This window comes from Gorilla gorilla, chromosome 7 (genome assembly GCF_029281585.2).
Source record: "Gorilla gorilla gorilla isolate KB3781 chromosome 7, NHGRI_mGorGor1-v2.1_pri, whole genome shotgun sequence".
In the NCBI taxonomy this organism is placed as follows: domain Eukaryota; kingdom Metazoa; phylum Chordata; class Mammalia; order Primates; family Hominidae; genus Gorilla; species Gorilla gorilla.
Window position 1 is genome coordinate 149,216,241 of NC_073231.2, and position 21,241 is coordinate 149,237,481.

Consider the following 21,241-nt stretch of genomic DNA (forward strand, 5'->3'; position numbering starts at 1 on the left):
CAGCCAGTCCCCAGCATGGCCTAATCCAGGCCAAGCAGGAAATTTCTGGAATCAGCTGCTTTTTCCAGATTTCTCTATCTAGACCCCCTCCTCCTGGCTGCCTCTCTGGTTCAGTGGTGGCGTTCCCCTGAGCTTGACCGGGCTCTGCAGATGGGCTGGCATGCATGGAAGAAGCTGGCGCTGTGAGGAGTCCTGGCTTCCTGCTCACAGCCATTGGGCCTTGGGTGAGTCAGTCAGTCTCTCCAGACCTTGGGGTCTTCACCCAGGACATGTGGAGGCTCAGAAAGGAGCCCAGGTTCCTGCCCATCTGGAAAATCTGCATGTTCCTGGTTGCAGCAAGAGTTTGCCAGGCTCACACTTGCAAAGTACTGGTCCATATAAAAGCATAAAGCAGGCCAGGCATAGCGGCTCACACCTGTAATCCCAGCACTTTGGGAGGCCAAGGTGGGCCAATTGCTTGAGCCCAGAGTTTGAGACAAGCCTGGGCAACATAGCGAGACCCCATCTCTACAAAAAATACAGAAGTTATCTGGATGTGGTGGCGCATGCAAGCAGTCCCTGCTACTTGGGAGACCAAGGTGGGAGGATTGCCTGAGCCTAGGAGGTTGAGGCTGCAGTGAAGTGAGCCGTGATCACACCACTGCACTCCAGCCTGGGTGACAGAGAGCCACCCTGTCTCAAAAAAAAAAAAGAAAGAAAAGAAAAAAAAGGCCAGTCACAGTGGCTCACACCTATAACCCCAACACTTTGGGAGGCCAAGGCAGGCAGATCACTGGAGCTCAGAAGTTCAAGACCAGCCTGGGCAACAGGGCGAAACCCTGTTTTCAATTTTTTTTCTTTATAAATTACAAAAGAGAAAACAAGCATAAAGCAGCCCCATCAGCAATTATCACCTCATCTGCAAAAGGTCCCTGCACTCACTGCCGTGCCCCTCCCGCCGCTGTCCAGTTCCCTGCCTGTCACACCAAAATTCTCCTCTACTTTCTCACCTCCCATCCTTTCATTTTTTCCCCCTAAATTTTTAAACTTCAGAAGTGCACAATACACATGTAACAAACCCACACATGTACCTCCAAATCTAAAATAATTTAAAAAAACAAAAAGGAAACTCTAAATTTTTTTAAGTGCAGTGATACATTCTTGCTGTGCCAAATCCAGTAACACAGAAGCATGCAAAGAAAAAGGCAGCACCACCCCCCTCCAACACACACACGCACGCACACACGCACGCACACACGCACACGCACGCACACACGCGCGCACATGCACACATGCACGCACATGCACACACACATGCGCACACACGCACACGCACACACGCACACACACACGCACACAAGCACACACACTCCAGCCTGGGCGACAAGAGCAAGACTCCATCTCAGTAAATAAATAAAGAAAATAGTAATTGAATATTTTCCTTCAGGAAACAGCACCCTGCAGGGAGGGGAAGTCTTATGACCCTCAAAGTTTGAGAGCCTCTCTTAACTTCCCAATGGCCTCTGTCTGCTGAACCAAGAAGCCTGCAAAACAAATACGTAAGAACTGGATACCATTTCAGTCACACATGCTTGCTGACAGTCACTGATATGGTAATGCCTCCTGTACACATAGCCGACTCTGAAGACTGCTAAGAGGGTTTGGGTCTCTGCTGTACAGGACCTTGGCAGCCTGCAAGGAGATGACTCACATGGAAGTCCCCACACAAGTGCACCCAGTGTGAACTTTGGAAGCATCGGCCCATGCTCAGGCCCACAGGTAAGATGGCCAGGAGCCCCTGCCCTTGAGAAAACTTGGACCACAGAGCTGCTGGCGAAGGGGGTGGGTGAAGGTCTCATGTAGCCTGTGTGATTCAGGCAGAAGTGAGAAGGACAGGTGGGAACCCACCAGGTGGACGACAAGCTGAAGGGCTCCCAGGGAGCAGACACTTCAAGGGCCCCAAAAGGCCAGGAGAAAGAAAAAAAAAAAAAGCCGGGTGTGGTGGCTCATCCCTGTAATCCCAGCACTTTTGGGAGGTTGAGGCAGATGAATTGCTTGAGCCCAGAAGTTTGAGACCAGCCTGGGCAATGTGGGGAAACCCTGTCTCTACAAAATATACAAAAATTAGCCGGGTGTGGTGGTGCAAGCCTGCAGTCCCAGCTATTCAGGAGGCTGAGGTGGGAGGATCACATGAGCCCAGGAGGTGGAGGCTGCAGTGAGCTGTGATCGTACCACTGCACTCCGGCCTGGGGAACAGAGTGAGGTCCTGTCTCAAAAGGCCAGGAGTGGAAGACAGGCCCTAGCCAGGAGGTTTCGCGTGGCTGGCAGGGGCCTTATGAGAAGGCTGTTGCTGGGAGGGGCCTGCTGCAGATGGCTGCGGCAGACCACGGAGCTTAGCCTTCAGGATTTAGATCTGGGGATGACAGGCTCATGTGTGCTTGTTGCGGAGCCGGGAGCAGAGGCACCAGAATGATCCCAGGGCTCAGCTCCAAGGCTCTGCTGGGCCTGTGGTGGGGCAGTGAACGTGGACAAGGCCTGGGCTTCAGAGGAACTTGATGACCAGGAGCCGTGGTTACCGCCTGTGCCCTGGCCTTCCTGCTCTTCAAAGGGTGTGTTCTGAGCTAAGGCGAGACCCACACGAAATCCGAGCGGGCTCCGGAGTCACCAGACGCCTAGGGAAGTATGGAAGGCCCGGAAGGACACACACAGCCGGGTGAGCCCCGCAGGGAGCTGTGCAGGCTCAAGTCGTCCAGTCCCGGGGCTGCAGGCCAGTTCTCCAAGCAGGTGGTCCTGGAGGCAAGCTGGTTCTGAAAGTAGGTTCTGAAAATAGGTCAGTCCAGGAAACAAGCTCTGGAAGTAAAGAGATTCGGAAAGCAGGTTCGTTCTGGAAACAAGTTCTACAAACAGGTAGTTCTGAAAGCACGTGGGTTCCAGAGGCAGGTGCTAGAAGGATGTGGATTCTGTACGGAGGTTCTGGAGGGAGGCGGGTTCTGGACGGAGGTTCTGGAAGGAGGCGGGTTCTGGAGGCCGGTTTTGGAAGCAGGACGACACCGACAGAGGCGCCTCGGACTGGGGCCAGGCCTGGAGCCTCCGCTCCGCGGGCAGAGAGAAGAAAGCAGGCATTGTCGGAGGACTCACACAAGCACTTGTCCCTAACAAAACCGTTTTTAAAAACCCCATTGTGAACAATTTTGGAACAAGCCTCTTAGAGGGTCCCGTTGCCGGGGTGACAGGACGAAACGGGGCGAGCGGGCAGACTCCTGGAGTCCCCGCAAAGGGGGCCGAGGAGCTAGGCGCGCCGAGTCCAGGTCCGCCCTGACTCTCAGCTTGGGACGTTCCCTATAGTTTTTTCTCCGTTTCCCGAACTTCTCCCGCACGCTCAGCGGCCGCCGCGGCGCATGCGCAGTACAACCTGCCAGCCAGCCGCGGGCGTTCCGGCCGCGGTTGCCAGGGGTTACCGTCCCGCGGGCGGGCGGGGCTGGCCGCCAGAGCCCGCCTTCCTGGAATTCTGGTTGGCTGACATAGCTGTCCGTCGAAGCGGCATTGCCGCCTATTGGGCAATGGCCAGCTTCGCACGCCAGACCCGTGCCCCGCCCAGCCGCGCCGCGAGCCGCCCCCCACTCAGGAGGGACAGTCGGGGACCGGCGCTGGCACTCCGGAGCCCGCGGCCCAAGTGGTGCGGGCGGCCCTGGCCCGGCTGCGGAGCGCTGCGCGAGCGGCGGGCTGGCTGACCCCGAGGGACCCCCAGCGCGGCGGGCGCGGCGATGATCCTGGAGGAGAGGCCGGACGGCGCGGGCGCCGGCGAGGAGAGCCCGCGGCTGCAGGTGCGCAGAACTGGCTCGGCGGCGGGAGGAGGGGCCCGGAATCCCGGCCTTTTCCTGCCCCCCCTCGAGGCGCGTTCCGGGCGCCCCCCTCCTACGTCTCATTCGGCCCGGACGCAGGCAGGGAAACTGAGGCCAGAGCCCGCCTCCCTCCTCCTCTGAGCTCGGTGGAGGTGCTTCCAGGCCACTCATGTGAGCCGGGAAATGCGGGCAGCCGAAGTCTGGATCATCCTCACCGCTGAAGCGGGTTGGGGGGACGCCCTCCTCGTAGCCCCCTTCTGGGCGGATGTGGGGCTGGGCTCTGTGAGCGCCCTCCCCACACCCGCCATCGTGTTCCTTTCCGGCACCTGTACAGCCTCCTTCCCTAGTTCGGTCCTCCCTCTGCACCCGCTCAGGAACTGCGTGCCCATTGGGTGCACTGGTAGCAGCGGGCAGCGAAGCCTCCTGGGTATGGGAAACCGAGAGAGGTCTTCCCGGCTGGCCTCTTCTCACTTCCCAAACCTCCTTCCCTTCTGAAATCCCTAACCCTGGGTGCTGACTGGGCAAGTGGGAGGGGTGGGCAGGGCTATGGAGACCTGCTGAGTCTGTGCCCGGGAAGGAGGGGACGTCTGTGGGCCTTGCTCTGCAGCCCAGAGCCTGCTTGTTCCCTGCGGAGCAGCTCGAGGCTGCCCCAGTCCTCCTGCCAGGCCCTGGGCGCCCACGCCCGCCACGGGCTTTCAGCCGGGGGCTGCTCCTGCTCCTCGCCCCTGGGTCAGCCTTTGATAGCGCGCGGCCCTCCTCCCCTCTGGGACTTCGGACTGCGTTGTCCCTGGGCTGGTTCTACTCGGCTTTGGTGTTTGGGGTTAGGTCTCCTAGAGGAGGAGGCGGTGCTATCAGCCAGGGTTTGGCTTCAGGTCACTGGGCTGGTGATGCTGACCGTAGCCCTCAAGGACGCCCTTCTTGCCCACCCCGAGGCGTGCCAGAGGCTGCAGCACCTCCTGGGCACTGGAGGGAAAGAGGCAGCCTGTGCCTGCCCCCTGTGAACTCGCTGTCAGGGTGGCCATGCCTGCAGGTGGCCTGGGACGGCACATGTTGTTTTGGGTGGAATGTTTGGGAGGCTGTACAAACAAGATGTCCCAGAGGGCTCCGGAGGTGACGCTTTTCAGGCTGGGGGCTGTGCCTGGGCTCCCTGTCCTGGCCCTCCCTGGGCTGCCACCTTGGAAAGTCGGGGAGAAGCTGTTTCCAGGCTGCCATGTCTCTCGCAGCGTCCAGAAATGACCCCACAGTCAGGGTACTGGGGAGGGGCCCGTGGGAGGTGGCAGTGGGGCGGAGGCAGGCCCTGTGTCACAAGCGCACCACTCAGGCTGTCCTGCCATCTGGAAAGTCTTCCCCGATGCCTGCTGCCGGGCTAGAGTGAGGCCTTTTCCACCCCCATCAGGCTGGCCCCCAAACTGGCCCTAAAGCTCAGAGTTCAGTGGGTCAGGGGTCGGTCATTCATCCACTTAGAGGCCACGCCTGGGCCTGAGGCCCTGTGGACAGGTCTGGGTGACTTGTATTTGCCCCAGGCGTGATGAGAGCAGGCTTCCAGCAAGCGCTTACCTGGTGCCAGGGCCAGCGCTACAGCTGGAGTCCTGCCATTGGTGCCTCCCAAGCCCTGGGCCTCAGCCCGTCTGAGGAACAGGGTGAGTAAGTGGCCAAGGCTGCCAAGGTGGGAAGTGGAGAAGCCTGGCACGGCCCAGGGTGGCCAACCCAGCTGCCGTCCCTCCCGCAGGGGCTGCAGGGGCTCCCGGGGGAGGACCACAGGGAATACAGCCTGGCTGTATGCAGAAGGTTCTATGGTTTCCCGGGGAGGCCAGTGGGAGAAGGGGGAGCAGGCTGCGGAGGGAGAGCGTTGGAGCAGCAGGTGGGCAGGGTGGCTGTGCCCCCCTCACCTGGTCTCCAGCATGCCGAGTGGGTCAGCCTGAGGTTCCCCAGCCTGGCTGGACAGGAGCACCCTCTGGGTGCTGGTTACAGATTCCCAGGCCCCTGCCCAGGTAGATTGGGCTCCAGGAAGAGGGGTGCTCAGGAACCACCAGTGCCTGGGTACCCCAGGGAGCATCAGAGAGAGTGGGAGTCCCTGCCGTGAGTGGCCAGTCTATGATTCCTCTGGCATGCGTGCTGCTTATAGCCCTGTGTCCCAGGAGACCCCTGTGCAGCAATGCCCTTTGAATTCTGTTTCCTCATCAGTGGGGGGCAGAGATGGTGGGTCAGGTGGGTGCTGGGCTTCCACCCTCCTGGGGCTTCCAGTTCTTGCATTCAGGTGAGACTTCAGTGGGGGCAGAGGAGAGGGGTACCTGAGATGGGTGGCTGTCAGCATACAGGGTGCCCAGGGCCAGGGCTCTGAAGGGAAAAAGCTGGTTTGCTCCAGGTGGGTGACCTCTCCCTGGGGACTGCCTGGCCCAGGGCCAGGGGATCCTGGGGGAGAGTGGAGGTCTGGCCCTGCTCTGATGTTTTGCTGTTCCCAGACCTGGGCTGGGATAACTATCTCTGCCTTTTGCCCGTCCCCAGGTCAGCCCCACTCTGGCCAGGGCCACACTGTTTCCTCCTGGGTAGAGGAGCCCCACCGTCAGGGCTGGGGGGCTGTTTCTCTGTTCTTCGTCCCTCTCCATCGAGGCATGGCCAGGCCCTTCATGTGTGGCTGCCTCTCGGGACCCCCACAGACCACAGCCTCTCTGTCCTTTCCTAATGCAAGGCGGAAATGGCCACAGTGGGGTGTCAGGGCACCGTGGAGGTGGGGGGGGGTGGGGAGCTCCAGGTCACCTTTGTCTCCAGAGGGTGGGGAGGTTGTAGCAGGAGCAGGGGCCTGAACGCCTGTGTCTACGCCCATTCCACTGGGCTCAACCTTCAGCCCAGTGTGGAAAGTGGGGCATGGGCTGCCCATCTCCAAGGTCTACCCAGCCTCAAAGGTCCGGCTCGGGTCTGCTCCTCCGCCTGTAGGCTGGGAAGTCACTTGGCCTGCAGGGAGCACTGCGGGTAGGGAGGCCGAGGAGTGGACCAGGCCCACAGCAGGTGCCTGTGGGGCTCCAAGGGGCCAGGCTCCCCACAGCTCTCCTGGGGCCAGGAGGGGAGCAGGGACCTGGCTGGGAGTCTGATGCCCGTTGCACAGCCAGAGCCCTTAAAGCTGCTGGAGACTTGCAGCGGGGCCTTTGCAGGGAGGGGGTGTAGCTGTGGTGGGTGGCACGGGGGTCTCCTAGGTACTGGGCAGAGGCCCTCGAGGTGGTAGCGCCGGTGGGAAAGGTAGGGATGGGAGGCGGGGGTGGGCGGGCCTCAGGTTCAGGGAGCTTCTCAGATCTGAGGCGCCCATGCCTCTCTCCTACCTGTGGGCCTCTCCAGCCTGAGTCCCTGAAGCAGCTCTGGAGGGAATTTCTTTTCTGGAGGAGGCGGGAGTGAGAAACGGGAGCAGGGTGAGGGTTCCCAAGTGCACATCGGCCCGTCCGCTGCTGGGTGGTGTCCACGGGGGCAGGGCTGGGCTGGGGGAGGCCAAGGTCCTGGGCCGGCACACCCTCCTTCCGGCCGCCTGTGTCCCTCCCTCCAGCTGCCTGTGTCCCTCCCTCCAGCCGCCTGTGTCCCTCCCTCTGGCCGCCTGTGTTCCTCCTTCCAGCCGCCTGTGTCCCTCCCTCCAGCCCCTAAGCGCCGACTCATCTTCAGTTCAGGGACCTCCGTCAGGCTCCCTCACCCCAGCACTCAGCAGGAGGCTGCCGGCGTGGGTGTCCAGGGGATGGCACGGGTGTCCAGCAGATGGCGCAGGGGTTTGGGGGATGGTGCGGGTGTCCAGCAGACGGCACAGGGGTTTGGGGGATGGCACAGGTGTCTGAGGGACGATGCGGGGGTTTGGGGGACGGCGCGGGTTCCAGGGGACGGTGTGGGGGTTTGGGGATGGCGTGGGTTCCAGGGGACAGGGCGGGGTCTTGGGGGATGGTGTGGGTTCCAGGGGACGGTGTGGGGGTTTGGGGATGGCGTGGGTTCCAGGGGATGGTGTGGGGGTTTGGGGATGGCGGGGTTCCAGGAGACGGTGTGGGGGTTTGGGGATGGCGTGGGTTCCAGGGGACGGTGTGGGGGTTTGGGAATGGCGTGGGTTCCAGGGGACGGTGTGGGGGTTTGGGGATGGTGTGGGTTCCAGGGGACGGTGCCTCATCCTCCAGTCTCTGTCTCTGCCTTCCCATGGCCACCTCCGTGTGACTGCGTTCAAATTCCCCACCTCGTATAAGGACCCTTGTCACTGCAATTAAGGACCCCGTACTCCAGGGTGGCCTCATCTTAACTCATTATATCTGCAAAGACCCTATTTCTAGAAAAATTGCAGTCACAGGTACTGGGAGTTAGGACTTGAACCTGTCTTTTGTGGGGACACAATTCACCCATAATAGACGGTCACCCGCTCAGCTGGCTGCTGTGATTTTGGGGGGCTGGACGAGCAGGCCTTCTGTCTAGGAAATCAAATCATTCTTGTATAATGGGAATAAACTAATTAAAATGCACACAAAGATCTTGTTCACATTAGCAAAAAGAACTCTCTCCAGATATCTAGGAGAAAACCCAGGAAAACACATGTGAGCTCTTTACGGGGAAGACGGGAAGGCCTGAGAGACGTGTGTGCGTGGAGAGGGTGTCGGGTCCACAGAGGGGAAGACCCAGTGCGTGTGCACGTTGGCCCCATGAATCCGCAGCTTCATGCAGTGGTAGGTCAGTTTCATGGTGGCAAGATTCACCTTCAGACGCCACAAGGTCCTGGGGAAGAAGAGGTCCTGTCTCCCGACAAGGGCGGGAAGCAGTCCCAGGAGCCACCAGAGGCCTTGTCTTGCTGCTGACTGGCAGAAATGGCCAGGTTGGCCACGTCTGACTCAGACCAGGCTCGCCCCAGGGCTGGGTGGGAGTCAGTGTCCCTGAGCAGCGAGCCCTGAGCAGCATTGTGGGTCCCAAAGCATGGAAGGAGTGCGTGCTGGAGAGGCAAGCCAGCCAGCCCACGCCTGGGAGCCCACCCAGGGGACAGCCACAGGTAGCTGCAAATAATCTTGTCCAGGTGGAGACCCAGGCATTCCCACGTGGCCATGGGGAAGAGTGGGGGTTGGGAGGCCGTGGTGAGAGGGAGGGACACGTGAGGATCATGTGGGCAGGACCCCAACACCACAAGGGTGGGGTGGGCTGAGGCATGAAACTGGATCGCCCTAGAGTGAAATGTAAGCTCCAGCACGCTGGCACCACTGAAGACACAGGAGCCATCAAAGTCCAGAAGGGGCCCCGCCGGGCACGCCCCACTCTTTCGCCATGGCTGGTGCTGGGCAGGGCCGCGGGGCTGCAGTCTGGGTGCAAGGCTCAGAGTCATTTCTCTGTGGGTAGGGAGTGCACAGGTGTGCGTTCGCTTCGAGAACCATTCCCAAAGTCAGACCGCAGCCTCTGCACCAACCATCGGGGGCCAGTGGCCGCCCCCAGAGCCTCAGGGACCCTGTCCTTTGAGTCCACGCCTAAACCCACGTGGGAATGATTGGGAGGCGTGGGTGAGTTGGATGGGAAAAAAATTGGGAGGGGCAAGGGGGGGATCCAGAATGAAATCCAGAAGCGCAGAAGGAAGGCTGTGAGGAGCAGTGGGCCGCCTCCTGCAGGGCTCCCGGAGCCCCTACTTGTCCAGGCTGCCTGGTGAGACCCTGGGTCCTGGTGTCCTTGGCAGGTGCCAGCCTCCCCCGCTGACCACCATCACGAGTCAGCAGCTTCCCCCCCCGACCACATCCTTCTGCATTGACTGCCTCCTGTCCTGCTCTGGCCAGGCCCGTGTTCACGCTAGTTCTGTCCAGCCTCTCCCTGTGAGGCCAGCTTCAGCCCCAGCCCATGGTGACCATCCCGTTACCCATGGGCAGGATGCACTCCTCTCAGTGGCTGGCGAGGCACAGCCTGGTGCGGGCGCCACGGGGTCGGGCTGTGATCGCCTGTGGCCTCCCTGCAGGGCTGTGACTCCCTGACGCAGATCCAGTGCGGCCAGCTGCAGAGCCGCAGGGCCCAGATTCACCAGCAGATTGACAAGGAGCTGCAGATGCGGACGGGCGCTGAGAACCTCTACAGGTCAGTGCTTGAGGCTGCCCGGCCCCGGGAGCAGGGCCCACCTGGGTGAGGGGGGCAGGACAGCCACGCAGGCAGATGTCTGCCCCATGGCCGGGTCACAGAGACAGGTGCATGAGCAGCTGGGTCCTGGTGGGCACGTAGTAAAACGTGATGCTCAGCCATGACCCTCACAGACCTGCCTCCATGGGCCTCTGTGCTGGGCTGGAGGTGCCAGGAAACCAGTGTCCCTGCCGGGTGTGCAGCTTGGGAAGCCCCAACAGTGCACGTGGGGGCTTCTCAGAAGAGGCATGGTTGAGGCTGAGCTGTGGCAGGTGACGGCGCATCCCAAGGTTGGGGACCTGGGAGGGGGTGGAAGACCTGGGCTGCCTCTTCCTTAGAGCACGCCGCCTGTGTGCCACACATGAGTGCCCCTCGGTCCCCTTAGCACCTGCTACCTCCCTGCCCCCATCCTGGCCTTCCCTGGGGACCTCCGGTCCCTTTGCCAGGCCCTGATGCAGGCACAGAGAGGGGTGTGGCTCTCACCCACCATCCAAGGAGTGATGTTTGAGTGCTGTCGAGGGCTGTATGAGCCCCAAAGAAAGCCATGGTGCTGAGGGAGGTGCCCCCAGGCCAGAGTCGGAACATGCAGGTGCTGGGGTCGGGGTGATGAACTGTAGGGGGCATCACCTGTGAGCCCCCGGATCCCACTGCTGCCCCTGCCCCACCCATGGGGGGCAGACCCTGTCAGCGACGTCCTCTGTAGGGTGGGCTTGGAGCTTTGACAGGTCAGCTGGCAGGACGGCTGCAGTGGGCACGGGGCCTTTGGCTCTGCCTTAGGGCTGGGCTTTCAACTGCCGCGGCCTCCCTCAGAGCCACCAGCAACAACTGGGTGAGAGAGACGGTCGCCCTGGAGCTGAGCTACGTCAACTCCAACCTGCAGCTGCTGAAGGAGGAGCTGGAGGAGCTCAGCGGTGGCGTGGACCCTGGCCGGCATGGGAGGTGCAGATGGGGGCCGGGACAGCACGTGCGTGTATGTGTGTGTGCACGTGCGTGTGTGTGCATGTGTGTGCACGCATGTGTGTCTCTGTGTGTATATGTGTGCATTGGGTGTGTGCATGTGTGTGTGCATGCATGTGTCTGTGTGCGCGTGTCTGTGTCTGCCTGTGTCTGTGTGTGCATCTCTGTGTGTGTGCGTGTGTCTGTGTGTGCACGTGTCTGTGCGTGCGTATGCATGTTTGCGTGTATGTGCACGTGTTTGCCTGTATGTGTGCCTGTATGCACGTGTGTCTGTGTGTCTGCGTGTGTGTGTCTGTGTGTGCATGTGTGTGTCTGTCTGTGTGCACGTGTGTGCATATATGTGTGTATGCGCATGTGTGTCTGCATGTGTATGCACGCATGTGTTTGTGTGTGCATGTATGTGTGCGCATGTGTGTGCGTGCATATGTGTGTCTCTGTGTGTGTGTGTTTGCTTTTGGGGTGGTTTAGGACGGTGGGGGGGTGGTGCACAGGTGCAAGGATGCCCCCCAGGACACAGGCACACGTGCACACCCATGAGGGAGGGAGGCACCCTGTGCCACAGAGCCCTAGGAGTGGACCCCGGGCTGCCGTGGGCAGCAGGGTTTGGCCTTACAGTCTGAAGTCGGTGCTTCTGGTTATAGCGAAGCTGTCACTGTCCCCATGATCCCCCTGGGCCTGAAGGAGACCAAGGAGCTGGACTGGTCTACACCGCTGAAGGTAGGTACTGGCCTCCAAGCTCTGAGATACACGGCCCTGCCCTGGGACCAAGGGGGTCTTGGAGGCTTTCTGGTCCAGCTGTCTGGTCGAACAGATAGGGAAACTGAGGCCCAGAGGGAGGGAAGGTTAAAAGGGACACAAGGGACCTGGCAGAAATGGCCACAGGGACCCAGCCTCTGCTGCGTTCAGGGCCCGCAATGGTGCCTGCACCCCAGGCTGGGGCTGATCCCATAGAGTGGGTATGAACATGTGCCCTACCCTCGGATGGGCAATGCCCTAGGAGGATGGGGCCTGGAAGCCCCAGCCGGGGCACAGGGTCCAGGCTCGCCCATGGAGGGCACCACTGGCTTGGGGCCACACACCCAGCACTGGCTCACGAGGGTCCTGGGGAGAGCTAGAACAGACTGGCACTGCCTGGCAGGGCCCCACGGGAGCCACTGACTGTGTTCCGTGTCCGAGTCACTGAGTGGCAGATGGCACCTGCCTCCCGGCCATGGGGATGAATAAGGAAACGCACGTAAAAGTAGCGCTGAGTCTCCAGGCCCAGCTTCTGTGATGGGGTGGGGAAACCCCAGGGCCACAGGGGCTCCAACCCGCATCAACCCACCAGGCCCCTCCATACACATTGGCCCCCAGCCCTTCTCTGGGGCTTCCACTGAGGGGCCCAGGGCCCCCACGCTGCATGGCAGCCAGCCTGCTCTGCGGCACAGACCCTCCCTCCACCATGAGTCTTTTCCCAAGGTGGGTTGGGAGACCTCAGGGAAGGAGGCCAGGCACAGGGGTACTGTGGATGCCAACACCTGCCCCCCATCAGGAGCTGATCTCAGTGCACTTCGGAGAGGACGGCGCCTCCTACGAGGCAGAAATCGGGGAGCTGGAGGCCCTGCGGCAGGTGTGTGGTTCCCCCACCCACCCACCCTCCTGCAGCCCCGGGAGACACATGCAGAGGCTGAAGCTGAAGTCAGGAACAGACAGAGGAGCTCAGCGTAGACATCTCGAGGACATGGGGAGACGGGCGCGCCAGGGGCCCTGTGTGTCCAGACCCAGCCAGGGGGCGTGGAGGGGCTCCCAGGTGGCTCCGGTGCCGCATGCTGCTGGCCTTCGGGAGTCACAGCTGCCCAGGGCCCCACTGGCTTTGCCTCCCCGCCCCCCATGGTGCTGGTGCCCATGGAACTTCCCAGGGCAGTGTGTGTGAGTGGGGTGGGCCAGGGCGGTGGGGCCCAGCGGCTCCTGCCCTGCAGGCCATGCGGACCCCCAGCCGGAATGAGTCGGGCCTGGAGCTGCTCACAGCCTATTACAACCAGCTGTGCTTCCTGGATGCGCGCTTCCTCACCCCTGCCAGGAGCCTCGGGCTCTTCTTCCACTGGTAGGGGCTCTGCAGGCGGGGGCACCCTGGGGAGGGGAGGCCCGGCTGCGGGAACCGTGGGAACTCCACCCAGCCTGACCCAACCCTGCAGGTACGACTCGCTTACTGGGGTCCCGGCCCAGCAGCGTGCCCTGGCCTTCGAGAAGGGCAGCGTTCTCTTCAACATTGGCGCCCTCCACACGCAGATTGGGGCGCGCCAGGACCGCTCCTGTGCCGAGGGTGCCCGCCGCGCTATGGAGGCCTTCCAGAGGGCCGCTGGTGAGGGCGGCCCGGGCCACGGTGGGGCAGGGTGCGGTGCCAGGGTGTTGCAGAGCCCCTTTTGCAGGGCAGGAGCTGGGGAGTGGTTAGGACGTCAGTCCCTCAGGTAGGGGGAGTGAGCACATCAGGTCCATATGTGTCCCAGGAGCATCCCTAGCTGGCCGCCCTGAGTGCTGCATGGGGCAGAGATGGGCAGGTGCAGGGCCCTGCCTGTGTGAGCACCCCTCCCTCCGTAGGGGCCTTCAGCCTCCTGAGGGAGAACTTCTCCCATGCGCCGAGCCCAGACATGAGCGCTGCGTCCCTCTGCGCACTGGAGCAGCTCATGATGGCCCAGGCCCAGGAATGTGTGTTTGAGGGCCTCTCACCACCTGCCTCCATGGCCCCCCAAGACTGCCTGGCCCAGCTGCGCCTGGCGCAGGAGGCCGCCCAGGTGAGCTCGGGCACCCGTGTCAGGATGCAGGGGGTGGGGCCGAGCTGGGGTCAGAGCCCAGGTCCAGGCATGCGTGAGCTCTCCCGCCTCCTTCCTTGTGTGTCAGCCCCGAGCCAGCTGTTGTCCTGCTCCCTGGGGGGGCTGGTCAGGAACCTGGGGACCCGAGCCTCTGCCTCCAGGGGACGGCACGAAGCAGCAGGAACTGAGGTGCCAGGGAGGCTGCTGGGATGGTGGTCGGAGCAGGTGGAGGCTGGGTAGGGAGAAGCAGGCACCACCTGGAGAGCGGGAGGCCCTCGCATGCTTGCCACGTCCACCGGCAGGTGGCAGCCGAGTACAGGCTAGTGCACCGGACCATGGCCCAGCCACCCGTCCACGACTACGTGCCTGTCTCCTGGACTGCCCTGGTGCATGTCAAGGCCGAGTACTTCCGCTCCCTGGCCCACTACCATGTAGCCATGGCCCTCTGCGACGGCTCCCGTGAGTGCCCACCGCACTTGCCCATGGTACTACCAAGGCCCCCCCACGCAGGGCTCACAGCCTCTCTGTCCCCCAGCAGCGACCGAGGGAGAGCTCCCCACGCACGAGCAGGTCTTCCTGCAGCCCCCAACCTCCTCTAAGCCCCGAGGCCCTGTGCTGCCGCAGGAGCTGGAGGAGCGCAGGCAGCTTGGTAAGGCGCCCATGGGTGGAGTGCCCTGGGGCTCAGGTGGTCACCAACGGTGGCAGGGTGTCCCCCACCACCCTCATGCTGTTTGCCACCTGCTGTCTCCGTGCTGACGAGTTGGGCCACCTACCTATCCCTGGATGGCCTGTGCCTGATGGGTGACGGCCCAGCGCAGGGGCCCCAGGAGTGCTGGGCAGCCTCTGAGCAGGTGGGAGACCGCTGGGAGCAGTTCATCCCTGGCCCCTGCTTTGCACGTGGCAGAGCTCTCCTGCACAGCCAGCTCCTCACCCCCGTGGCGCGCGCCCCCAACAAAAGTGGCTGTGATGAGCCCCGCAGCCCTGGCGTTGCCCACTCCTGCCGCGTCCCAGGGCCCACGGGCCCACATGGTGTGTGACATCCCAGTGCCCCGCGTGCAGGCAAGGCACACCTGAAGCGTGCCATCCTGGGGCAGGAGGAGGCGCTGCGGCTGCACGCCCTGTGCCGCGTCCTGCGAGAGGTAGACCTGCTTCGGGCTGTGATCTCCCAGACGCTGCAGCGCTCACTGGCCAAGTATGCGGAGCTCGACCGTGAGGATGACTTCTGTGAGGCTGCCGAGGCCCCGGACATCCAGCGTGAGCAGCCAGGGCCTGTCTGGGTGGCTGCATCCCCGGCCAGGGTGGGGGCCTTCGTCCTGGAGAAAGGGAGGCTGATTGCATTAAAGGTGCAGTCACCACGATGAATTAGACAGCAGTAGCACTTTCCAGGCCACGATTGCAGGGACCCACAGAGCTGCTGGGCCCTTCAAGGGCCTGGGGGATGACCACGCTCCTCAGCACCTCCCTCCCTGCACTGGCCTCCTACCCTGAGGGGAAGCCCACAGACCCAGGACAGGCATGGCTGGGACTTCAGGGAGGGATTTTGGGAGCCACTTGGGGCAGAGGGGGCCGTGTGTTCAGGGCACACCTGGGGCAGCTCCTCCCACCATTGCAGAGTGGCCAGGCCTGGAGGTCAGAAGCGGGGCCTGTGTGCACTCAGGGTCATGCCCTGCGCCCTGGAAAATCCGCGAGGCAGGTCTCCACAGTCTCCCAGCTTAGCTCTGCTCTTACACCCTCTCAGCTAAGACCCACCAGAAGCCAGAGGCCAGGATGCCGCGCCTGTCCCAGGGGAGGGGGCCTGACATCTTCCATCGGCTGGTGAGCACACCCGTCCCCAGGCACCGCCCAGCATGGGCAGCTTGGGCTGTGTGGCTCTGACCAGCACATGGCCTCAGACAGGCCGTTGATGGTGGTCCAGCCCTCCCCACCTGCCTTGTGGAACCCCACGGTGTCCCTTGGTGCACAGGTTGGATGGATGTGCTAGTCAGGCGGGGTCTCCTCAGTGTGTGGCCCAGCTGGGCCTCTGACCTCTGAGCCCCTGCCAGGGGCCCCTGTCTGTGTTCTCAGCCAAGAACCGGTGGCGGCTGGTGGGGCCCGTCCACCTGACCCGAGGAGAGGGCGGCTTTGGCCTCACGCTTCGGGGAGACTCGCCTGTCCTCATCGCTGCTGTCATTCCAGGGAGCCAGGCCGCGGTAAGGGCCCCGCCGGCCCCCTGAGGCTGAGTCCTTGGTGCCAGCCAGGGTGTCCTGTCCCCACCTCACCGTCCGAGTCTCCCCACAGGCGGCTGGCCTGAAGGAGGGCGACTACATTGTGTCAGTGAATGGGCAGCCATGCAGGTGGTGGAGACACGCGGAGGTGGTGACGGAGCTGAAGGCTGCGGGAGAGGCGGGCGCCAGCCTGCAGGTGGTGTCGCTGCTGCCCAGCTCTAGGCTGCCCAGCTTGGTGAGCCCCTGGGGCCCCAGAGGGGTGGGCCCCAGCTTGCTGTCACCACCCTGGCCCTGGGCCTGCCTTGGATGCTTGAGCAACAGTGGGAAGGGGAGGTGGGGCTGCAGGTAACCCTCCCTGGGCCGCCTCCTGGGCAGGGGCCACCTGTGCTGTGGCCTCCACCTGGCGGCTCCTGCCCTGACCCCGAGGATGCTGCAGCCCACCCCTCACTGGGCCTCTGTATCCTCAGACTGGAGGCTTCTGGGCCAGGCGCTCCATCCCAGAGGTTTTCTCTACCCAGCATGGCTGACCCAGGGTTGGGTGAAACCCATGGGCCCCTGCTATGTGGCCACCCTGATGGGAGCCCCCAAACAAGCCCCCGACGTGCCAGCCCCTCCCAGGTGGTTCTCACCCCTCCCAGACTGGCTGCAGGTGGGGACAGGCCAGCAGTGGCTGACCACAGTCTGTCTCTGTCCCTGCTGCAGGGGGACCGCCGGCCCGTCCTGCTGGGCCCCAGGGGGCTTCTAAGGAGCCAGAGGGAGCATGGTTGCAAGACCCCGGCATCCACAGGGGCCAGTCCCCGGCCCCTCCTCAACTGGAGCCGAAAGGCCCAGCAGGGCAAGACTGGAGGCTGCCCCCAGCCCTGTGCCCCAGTGAAGCCAGCTCCGCCCTCATCCTCGAAGCACCCAGGGTGGCCGTGAGGGCCAGGCTCCCTGCACGCCTCAGCCCTGGCTCCAGCTGGCAGCAAGCACCGAGCATGCCCTCCCCACCCAGAGGACCTCCGGGCAATGCCTGTCCCGCCTCATGCTGGAGGCTGCCTCGGGCACCTGCCTGCCCATTAAAGACTGGTCAGACCTGTCTGAGCCCAGTGATGGGAGCTGTGGCCTCTTCACCCACACACAGGAAGGATGCCAGTCCCTCTGTCGGTCTGAGGTCAGCTTCCTGGGGCTGCCCCACCCTGAGGGCTCCTTACGGGGTGCTCCTCACAGCCATCCCATCTGTACCCCCGGGCTCTGTCCACCCTGCTGCTGCCCTGGGCACAGACCCTGAGGTCTCAGTCCTGCCTCCAGCCAAGTTTCTGCCTGGTGCCCAGTGATTCCTGCTGGGCACCCCTTCGCTCACTGCCCCTCCACCATGCAGCAGCCAGGCACACCCACAGCACCCGCAGACCTCTAGGCCGGGTCCCAGACATGGCCTTCCCCCAAAATACTTCCTGCTGTCCTGTCTGTGCACAGAGCAAGGGACTCCCCACCTCTGCGCCCTGTGCTGGTCATCCCGGGCTCTGTGCTGGTCAACCCGGCAAGTGTCCCGTTTGCCCAGGAGTCCCTGGTGTCGTGGCCCAGGTCTCATGGTGGCCCTAAGCCTGCCAGCCCTGCTGCCCGCCTTGCTGTCCTGCTCTGAGCATGGGTGCCACCCTCCAGCTCCTGGGCGTGTCACCTCTCCCTGAGTCTGGGGCCTGCATGGGCCCCCAGCCCTCCCCAGCCTGCTTGGGCCGCTCCTGCTGGCCTCCACAGGCCGTGAGCTGTCAGTGTCTCAAGCAGGAGAAGTGAGGGCTGCCTCCAGGCCTCCGTGTACTGGGTGGACAATGGCCCCCAAAGGCCGTCGGCAAGAACACCACCTCCAGGACCCCTACAGCAGTGGGCTCAGGACTTGGGCACCAAGAGGAGAGGGTGGGAAGGGCTGCAGAGTCAGGGCTGCACCCAAGAGGAGCCACGGAGCCGGAGCCAGAGCGGAGGCCCCCAGCGAGGGCCCCAGGGCCTGGCAGGTTCCGGAAGGGACAGGGCCAGCGGGAGTCATTCCCTGCAGCCACTAGGGGGCAGCCGCCACCCGCTCAGCAGCCCTGGGAGGCGGCACGGGCAGGTGTGCCTTGGGAGGGCTGAGGCAAAGACCCCGGGTAGAAAGGCGGCCCCCAGCTCTGTGAGACCCCTGCCCTCTTGTCCAGTCCCTTCCGAGGGTCCACAGGTGAGAGCAGCCCGCCCTGCATCCCAGGCTCTGGTTCCAGGGTCCAGGGCCCTGCGCTGCCACCTCCCTCGTGCTTCAGCCAAGAAAATGGGGGTGCAAGTAGGGTGTTTGGGGTCCCAGAGACGCAGGCGCCGCGGTGCGATCTTCCTGGGCAGGAGGGCAGGGCTCCCCAACCTGCCTGAGCCAGGGTGGGGGTCCAGGTCCCCCACTTGCCCTCGTGGGAAAATCCCTGTCTCAGCAGAATGGGCCAAGGTCACGCAGGTCTCCCCAGCACATGTTAATTTGGTTAATAAAACTGTGCATCAAGGAGGCCAGTAGGCACTAACTGGGGATGACAGGGTGGCGGCCCTGTCTGGGAAGTGCAGGGACTCCCCACCTCCTGTGGCCTGTCCAGACCCAAGCTGGGGACAGAGCTGCCACCTGCCTCCTGCATGGTGGGCACCGGGCCACCATAGCCTGGGGGAGGGGGCTTTTGCCCAGAGAGCACGCCTCTCCCCACCGCAGACCCCTGGGGTGCGCCCAACCCGTCCCACCCCTGCCCACACATGCCTCTCCCCTGGCTGCCACCAAGCCTGGGCCTGTGCTCCTGGCCCTGCCCTCTGCCCCAGGCCATCTCCTCCCCTGCTGCCCCCCTGCCGTCGTGTCCCTCTGCCACAGAGGCGGGGGGCCTCACAGCTGAAGTCACACGTGGCTGGGACCTGGCTCCCGTCACCGCCTCCGTCCTGTGAAGTGGAGGAAGCCTGGTGCACAGGGGTGCTGTGGCGATGTGGGGGGCCCTGAGGTCCTGCTGCCAGCCAGGGGGAGGGGGGCGGAGGTCCTGGGATCTGGGGTCCAGAGTTCTAGTCAAGGCAGGACTGGGCAGGAGGGGGGTCCCCCTCCCCACCTTCCACTTGGGGCTGCTCCTGGGGCAGCAGGGGGCCCCTCTCCAGAAGAGAAAGTGGATGCCTACCAGCCCAGCCCCTCAGACTCGGACCATGCCCCTCCGGCATCTGTGGGAGTCCTGCCAGACAGCCCCTGGGCTGCGGGAAGGGACCGCGCCCCATCCCATCCTCATCCCTGCAGTAGCTGGTGGCTGCCTGCCAGGCGCAGGGGCCTGCTGAACAGGGGACTGCCCTGTCCAGCCCACCCACGGGACTCAAGTCCACACAGGCAGCAGAGTCGGCAGCGGTGGGCAGAGTGGGGGGGCATCACCATGGCTCCCGGAGGCCTCGGACTGGTCAAGGGTGTGATGCCAGGCCTGGCAGGACCTGCAGTTTCACCCCTGGGGCCAGTTGTGGCCTGTGCCCCGCCAGAGGGCAGTGCAGCCCCTGGGGCCAGCACACAGGGCAGCACCTGTGCTGAGCCTGCCCTAGCAGGAGGCGGCAGCTCAGGGTCATGTCCCATCTGCCCAGGCTAGGGAGCAAAGCAGGATCAGGGCGAGCCTGCAAGGCTGGGGGAAGGCAGGGCTGGCCGCTGGGGAGCGCTCGGTCCGCAGGCTGTGCGGTGAGAGCCACCAGGTGAGGCTTCCCGGGGGGCACAGCTGCCCCGAGGGGCCGGCTCAAGGCTGTCCCTGCAGCAGCACGTGTTGGTGCTTGCCTGCCCCCTCCCCCGCAGCGCCACACCGTGGCCTCTGTGGAGCCCGTTCTCTTCCCTTGAAGTCCTGCTTGCGCACTCCTGGGGGTTTCTGGCTAGCACCATTTTGGCTTTTAGGGACGGGTTAGTGTCCCTTCCTCAGATGGCCTGGCCTGGACACACCCCATGCATGGGCCTTAGCCCCCACTTTCTGGGCCAGCCTTATCACTTTGGTCACTGTGTCACAGATGGGCCGAGGGCAGGGATGGCACCGGCATGTCCGTGAGTGCCTGGATGTGTGAGGCATATGTTGCCTGGGAGGGAGGGGCCGGCACCCAGGAGCTGCTGCGGCCACGGTATGGTCCCAACTTGCTCCCCATGCCCACGCAGAGCCAGGGCCCACGACCGATGTCGAGCAGCGCAGGGGCCAATGGCACACCGAGACCGTGTGTGCACGCTGCCCAGGCGTGGGGCCCACGGGGTGATGCTCCATTTTCAGAGTGGTCCCCAGGCAGGAGGCTGGGCTGAGCCTGTGCTGCCGTCCTTTCTGCTTTGCCAACAGAAAACTGCCGAGAAGGGAGAAGGTGGACTCCGTTTTGCTTGGGTCAGCAGTGAGCAGGATTAACACAGGGCGAGGGAGTGGGGAGGGGTGGGGGCGGGAGCCTGCGGATGGACAGGGCTGGGAGTGAGGTTGGGGATGGATTGCGGGGCACGAGGATGGATGGGTTGTGGGGACTGGGGATAGACTGAGGTGAGCCAAGGGCAGGGTCGCCCACTTCACTCTCCTCCTCACCCCCTCCCAGCCTCTCCCGCCACCTCAAGCCAGCAGTTCTGGAAGATGAGTGAATGCAGACTGCCTGCAGGTGTTGGGGGTCAGGCCCTGTGCAGCACCCCCCTCCCACAGTCCCCAGAGCACTATGTTTTCCCTGTTCCCAACGGCCATGCTCAGGATCTGTGCCTGTGCAAGGTGGGCCACAGTGGCCGGTGGGCTGGCAAGGCTACAGCTGTCCTCATGCGCAGACAGCACCACGGACCATCTGCAGACATGGCATGAAGGTCCAGAGTGCCCAGGGGTTGATCCTGGAGGGGAGCCAGCGGAAGGCAGGGACTGGGGGTGCTCCACAAAGCTCCAGATAGAAACCAGCTCCACGGGCTTCAGACCCCCCAGGACGGGGGTGCCGAGTGGGCAGCCGGGAGGGGCCCTGAGGAGAAGAGGGCATGGGGCCTAGACCCAGTGAGGCCTCAAGCCAGGGTGGCGGAGGTGGCACTGGGAGCTCTGGGTCACCTAGGTGGTGCTGCTGTCCACCGGAGAGGTGGCAGGGGCCAGGTCAGGCCTCGGTAGCAGACAAGCTTAGAGGGCTGAGTTTAGCCTCAGCTTCTCAGCACAAGGAGAGAGGCTGACAGCCTGTGGCCGTGTCCTTGGACGCATCCTTAGCCACCTCCAGGGCACTGGAGGCCTGCCTGTGGCCACTGTAACCCTTCCGATGTGAGAGGAAGAGATGGGACTCCAAAGCCACAACCCCACTACCCTCCCCACCATCACCGGGGTCACAGCCCAACCACCGTCCCCTTCCACCACCCCCGAGGTCACATACACACCAGCATTCCCCCCCCAACTCCTGATGTCACACCCCCCACCACTCTCCCCAA

General features: G+C 63.3%; 1 protein-coding gene across 4 annotated transcripts; it reads left to right on the forward strand.

Annotated features, from left to right (window-relative positions):
* The first annotated feature begins 3,568 nt into the window (after positions 1–3,568).
* On the forward strand, positions 3,569–18,667 carry RHPN1 (rhophilin Rho GTPase binding protein 1). Of its 4 annotated transcripts, none has more exons than XM_004047619.5 (15): positions 3,569–3,803; positions 9,757–9,872; positions 10,722–10,850; positions 11,510–11,585; positions 12,400–12,477; positions 12,827–12,951; positions 13,043–13,209; positions 13,446–13,639; positions 13,960–14,116; positions 14,193–14,306; positions 14,717–14,911; positions 15,396–15,472; positions 15,700–15,846; positions 15,935–16,096; positions 16,564–18,664. In XM_004047619.5, exons 1-15 carry the CDS (start codon positions 3,744–3,746, stop codon positions 16,777–16,779), a joined length of 2,013 nt encoding a protein of 670 aa, XP_004047667.2. In that variant the 5' UTR covers positions 3,569–3,743; the 3' UTR covers positions 16,780–18,664. The 4 variants fall into 4 exon arrangements, with proteins under 4 accessions (XP_004047667.2, XP_055204391.1, XP_055204392.1 ...); XM_055348416.2 differs by having other exon boundaries at positions 14,196–14,306; XM_055348417.2 differs by lacking the exon at positions 15,396–15,472 and having other exon boundaries at positions 15,722–15,846; positions 16,564–18,667.
* The last annotated feature ends 2,574 nt before the right edge of the window (positions 18,668–21,241 follow it).